The 3,942-nt window shown below is 51.5% G+C and overlaps 1 protein-coding gene across 1 annotated transcript; it reads right to left on the bottom strand.

Moving 5' to 3' along the window:
* Positions 1-1,722: 1,722 nt before the first annotated feature.
* On the bottom strand, positions 1,723-3,059 carry LOC111812592. The gene is made up of 4 exons (XM_023701152.1): positions 3,014-3,059; positions 2,684-2,790; positions 2,227-2,279; positions 1,723-1,938 (listed from the first exon to the last, which is right to left on the bottom strand). The coding sequence occupies exons 2-4, from the start codon at positions 2,709-2,711 to the stop codon at positions 1,774-1,776; spliced, it is 246 nt and encodes an 81-aa protein (XP_023556920.1). The 5' UTR covers positions 2,712-2,790; positions 3,014-3,059; the 3' UTR covers positions 1,723-1,773.
* Positions 3,060-3,942: the final 883 nt, after the last annotated feature.

Here is a 3,942-nt window from a genome sequence, read left to right as displayed (position 1 = left end):
AGATGTCTAAGCAGTGGCCCTTCCGCCTGGTACCTTTTGCCTGGCCACACTCAGTGCTGGGTGCCCTTTTCAGGGCACCCCTAAAGAGCCAGTGGACAGATGACTGGGTCCCACTGCCCCCTGAGCCCCTCTGATGTATCTGCCTCATCCTTTCCCTACCCCCAACACCAGGCCAAACTGAGAAAGCTGGGTGTGGAAGGGTGTTCCTAGCACATTGGTCCTGATGAGCAGCCTGAGTCCTATTGAGTCTCTGGTCCCAATCCTCCCACAGGGCCTGTCACCACTGGTGACTGCCATTGTCCCTTAGACTTCTCCCTAGATGGTAGACAGTAGAGGAACAGACAGAGCTTCCAGAAAAAAAACCTTGAGGTGCTGAGAGCTCTGGCTTCACCAGTGTGTGACCCACCTGTCTCAGAAGCCTTCTCTTTGATTCTGCATGGGGCTGTGCCTTTCCCTTTCCACTGCCTCCCCCGCCCCGCCCTGCCACCCCGAGACTGACTTAATGGGGTCTCTGTCCTCTGTCTGGTGCTCTGCCTTCCAGCAGCCTCCAGAGAAGCCTGCCAGCCCTTTGCCTTTGGGCATTTATACCACTTTGTCCCTTCTTGTTCCTGCCACCTAGTCCATTTCCAACATTAGCAGCAACGAAATCATCCTAAAATGTAAGTCAGATAATTTTCAAAACTCCAAAATTTCCAACTTCCTTCCAAGAAATGGTCAGGGCCCTGGCTCCTTCCACATCATTACTCTGTCCCCTCGTATCCCCAGAAACTTCTCTGGACACTCTGGAGTGAGTCCTGTCTCTGCTCTTGTTAGCCACATCGGCTGCACTTCTGCCCAGGACATTAGCACTTGTTACTCCTCCTGCTGGAATGGTCTCCTTTTAACCCCAGTCTCCTGTTCTAGCTCGTTCAGGTCAATGAGGCCTTCTCTGACCATGCAGAGGAAATCTGCTCCCACCCTGCACTTCCCACCTTGCATGACCTGCTCTATTTCTTCCATAGGGCATAGCAACATCTGACACGCTGGGTATTTGCCTGTCCATTTGTTCTTTCTAGAAAGAAAGCTGTATGAGGATACTGTTCTATCTGTTGGTTTACGTTGTAGTCCCAGGACCTTGAACACAGAAATGCTAAACACTGATTTTTGGGGGAAAGGAACAAAACAGTGAATCAATTGCAAAGTCCTAGGCATCTCTCCAATCCCCAGAGGTCAGCAGTGAATGCAGCCCACTTCCCACCTCTGGTCCCTTCCCAAGCTCTTTTCCAGAGGGTCACCAAGTCTCCCAGAGAGAAGCTCTTCCTATGAGTCTGCAGCCTCCCCGGCTCTCCACACAGGGCATCCCATCCAGCAGGGAGCCATTCATGTGTCACAGACACGAGCATGCGCCTGCTGCAGCTCCCACAGGGTGTCACTTCCAGACCAAGTAGAACAGCCACATCCTGCATGGGAGGCATGTGCCACCTAGCCCCAATCCCACCCTTGCCTTGGGAAAGCTCAGAGCTGGAGAGTACCCTGCTGGGCCCTCCTTCTCAACAACCTATCTCTGGGCTTGGGGAGGGGCTGGTGACAGCAAAGGACAAGCATGTCCTTGTCTCTCCTAGGTCACTCCTTCTCTTTGGAACTGAGCTTTGACCACTAAGTTAGAAGAAATATCCAGATGCTTCATTTTGTGCATTATTTAAAAACACACATATCTGTTCACACAAGTCGAAAGCAGGAGAGGTGCTTGGATCCAGAGCTTTTTCCCCACTGGTCCCAGTGCCCCAGGCCCCATCAGTGGAACACAATGGAGGCATATTCCACTTGATCTGGCATCATCCTTGTCCTCCTGGGGCACTCAGAACAGGGCACGTTGATGTAAATGGCGAAGTCTTCCTCTTTCCAGGGGGCCAGGTTGATCACATTGCAATACACAGCCTCAGCTTGGCAGGAAAAGTCCTTTAGAAACAGGAACCCGGTCATAGATGGCCACGCAGTAAGGACTTCCAAAGCCAAAGCCAGGCACGTGGCTGTCCCTACAGGCTGCTGCGCAGAGCCCTGGGTTTTCACACACACACACACACACACACACACACACACACACACACACGCACACGCACACGCACACGCACACACACACACATTCCTTCCCCACCAGTCACCTGCTTCATCCCATCACCCACACCAAGAAACCACAGCAGAGACGGCCGAGGGCCTCTCCCTGTATGACTTCATTTACTGCCTTACCAAAGGTTTGCGGAGAAAATTGGTCTGTCTTCTCAGTTGTTCCTTAAATAGTCCTAGAAAAATTAATAAGCTCAAGGTCAGATGCTGAGTTTATGGCTTAAGTGTGAAATGCAAAGCCCATGTTCAGTGGGCCTCTAAAGCTAAGTAAATCTCCCAGAAAAACAGGGGATGTGAGTATATTGTGCAATTTTACTGTTATTTAAATAAGATTATTTGCTATCAATGTTTCTTTTAGTTGATCCATCTTTATGCAAACAGCTTTTATGTGTCTTTTAACATAAAGAATTTGTATGATGAAAAGCTCCTGCTGCTATGTACGGAGTCCCCGGTGACTCTAGAGAACAATTATAGCCTGCCCAGCACCCCCTCAAGGCTGCCTCACAGGAAAGATGCCCCCCATCTCCCCCAGCTTCTCCCCTGTCTTCATGCCACTTCCAGGGCCAGCTGCTCAACTCACTCTCATGCCTCCATTTCTTCAAGATCATGACCAAGAGGCCCACCAGGAGCAAGATGATGGCCACAACACCGAGGGATCCAGAGAGGGTAGTGGCCACCGTGCTGACACTGTGGAGAGCGCCCAAGGGAGACAAGGTCAGTCCAGCTGCTGTGGCTGCCTGCTGACCACCACCAGAGTGCCCTGGCTGCCTGCCCTGTGCCTGCTCACCCAGCTCCGGGCTTCTTCCTCCCCCTGTAGTTGAGTATCTGCTGGCCTCCGTCCACAGCCACAGTCCCACCTATACCCTCAGACCCCTTTTCTGAGCCTAGTCCTCCCCTGAGTCCTACAGACCTGGTCTCTGGCTTCAGGGTGGTGGTGTTGCCTGCAGGAATTAAAAGAGAGGAAGACGAAAGGATTAGTTGGAGGCAACTCTCACACGCATGCCAATGAGCTCTTGGGATCCTGAATGGTAACATTAACTTCTTATGACCTCATTTAACCTTCATAAATAGACATGAGGTATGAGTGTCGTTATTTCCATCTCACAAAGCCCGGCGCTTGGGGATGAGACTGCTCAGGGCCACAGAGCAAGTAAGAGGCAATCTGGCTGTGAACTCAAGTCTCTGTTCACGCACTCTGCACTCTACTGCCTTCTGTGATCATTCACTCATTATGCAGCTATGACAGGAGGTCCAGAAAAGAGCAAGGAGAGTGACCCAGTGGTGGGGACCAGGAAGCAGGTATGGAGGAGCTTGAAAGGATTCTGAGACTGGGAACGGTGGCGGATGTGAGGATTTGCCCACATTCTGGGGAGGAAGGAGAGAATTTGTCCCACTGTGAAGGAATTTCTCCTGCCTCAAGGAGCAGGGATCCCAAGTCCATGTCTTCTGCAGTCACAGCTGCCTCTAGAATCTCGGAGTGGGTTAGGAATCATAACACCCCCTGATCTCAGAGGCAAGAAAACTTGAATTAAATACTTCAGCCAGGACTGAGTCCATATTTTTACTCCAGACCCAAGCTTTCTGGCCTGCTGTACTCGGGCTCTGTGTATTTCTCTTCCCATAAGGTGGGGTTGATGATTCCTGGTCCTGGAAGGTGGCACCTGTCTCTCTGGTCACGTGTACCAGGAGCTGGCTGCACTGTGATATAGGGACAGCTGCCAAGAAGGCAAAGGGACACATCGAGCTACCACAGCCATCTATTCCCAGGTTGTAGGGCCAGGAATTATAGCTCCTTGGAGCACCAAGCCAGCAGAATCGTGCTGGGCACCTCAGCAGCTC

This window comes from Octodon degus, unplaced genomic scaffold (genome assembly GCF_000260255.1).
Source record: "Octodon degus isolate 3935 unplaced genomic scaffold, OctDeg1.0 scaffold00131, whole genome shotgun sequence".
Classification (NCBI taxonomy): domain Eukaryota; kingdom Metazoa; phylum Chordata; class Mammalia; order Rodentia; family Octodontidae; genus Octodon; species Octodon degus.
This window is presented reverse-complemented; position numbering and strand designations above follow the sequence as displayed.

Excerpts from the sequence above, each read along its gene's own strand:
- LOC111812592 (XM_023701152.1), bottom strand. The coding sequence starts at position 2,711 with ATGATCTTGAAGAAATGGAGGCATGAGA. Across the intron at positions 2,280-2,683 it reads GAAGAAATGGAGGCATGAGA|GACTATTTAAGGAACAACTG; the intron begins GTGAGTTGAGCA and ends TAATTTTTCTAG. Across the intron at positions 1,939-2,226 it reads ATTTTCTCCGCAAACCTTTG|GACTTTTCCTGCCAAGCTGA; the intron begins GTAAGGCAGTAA and ends CTGTTTCTAAAG.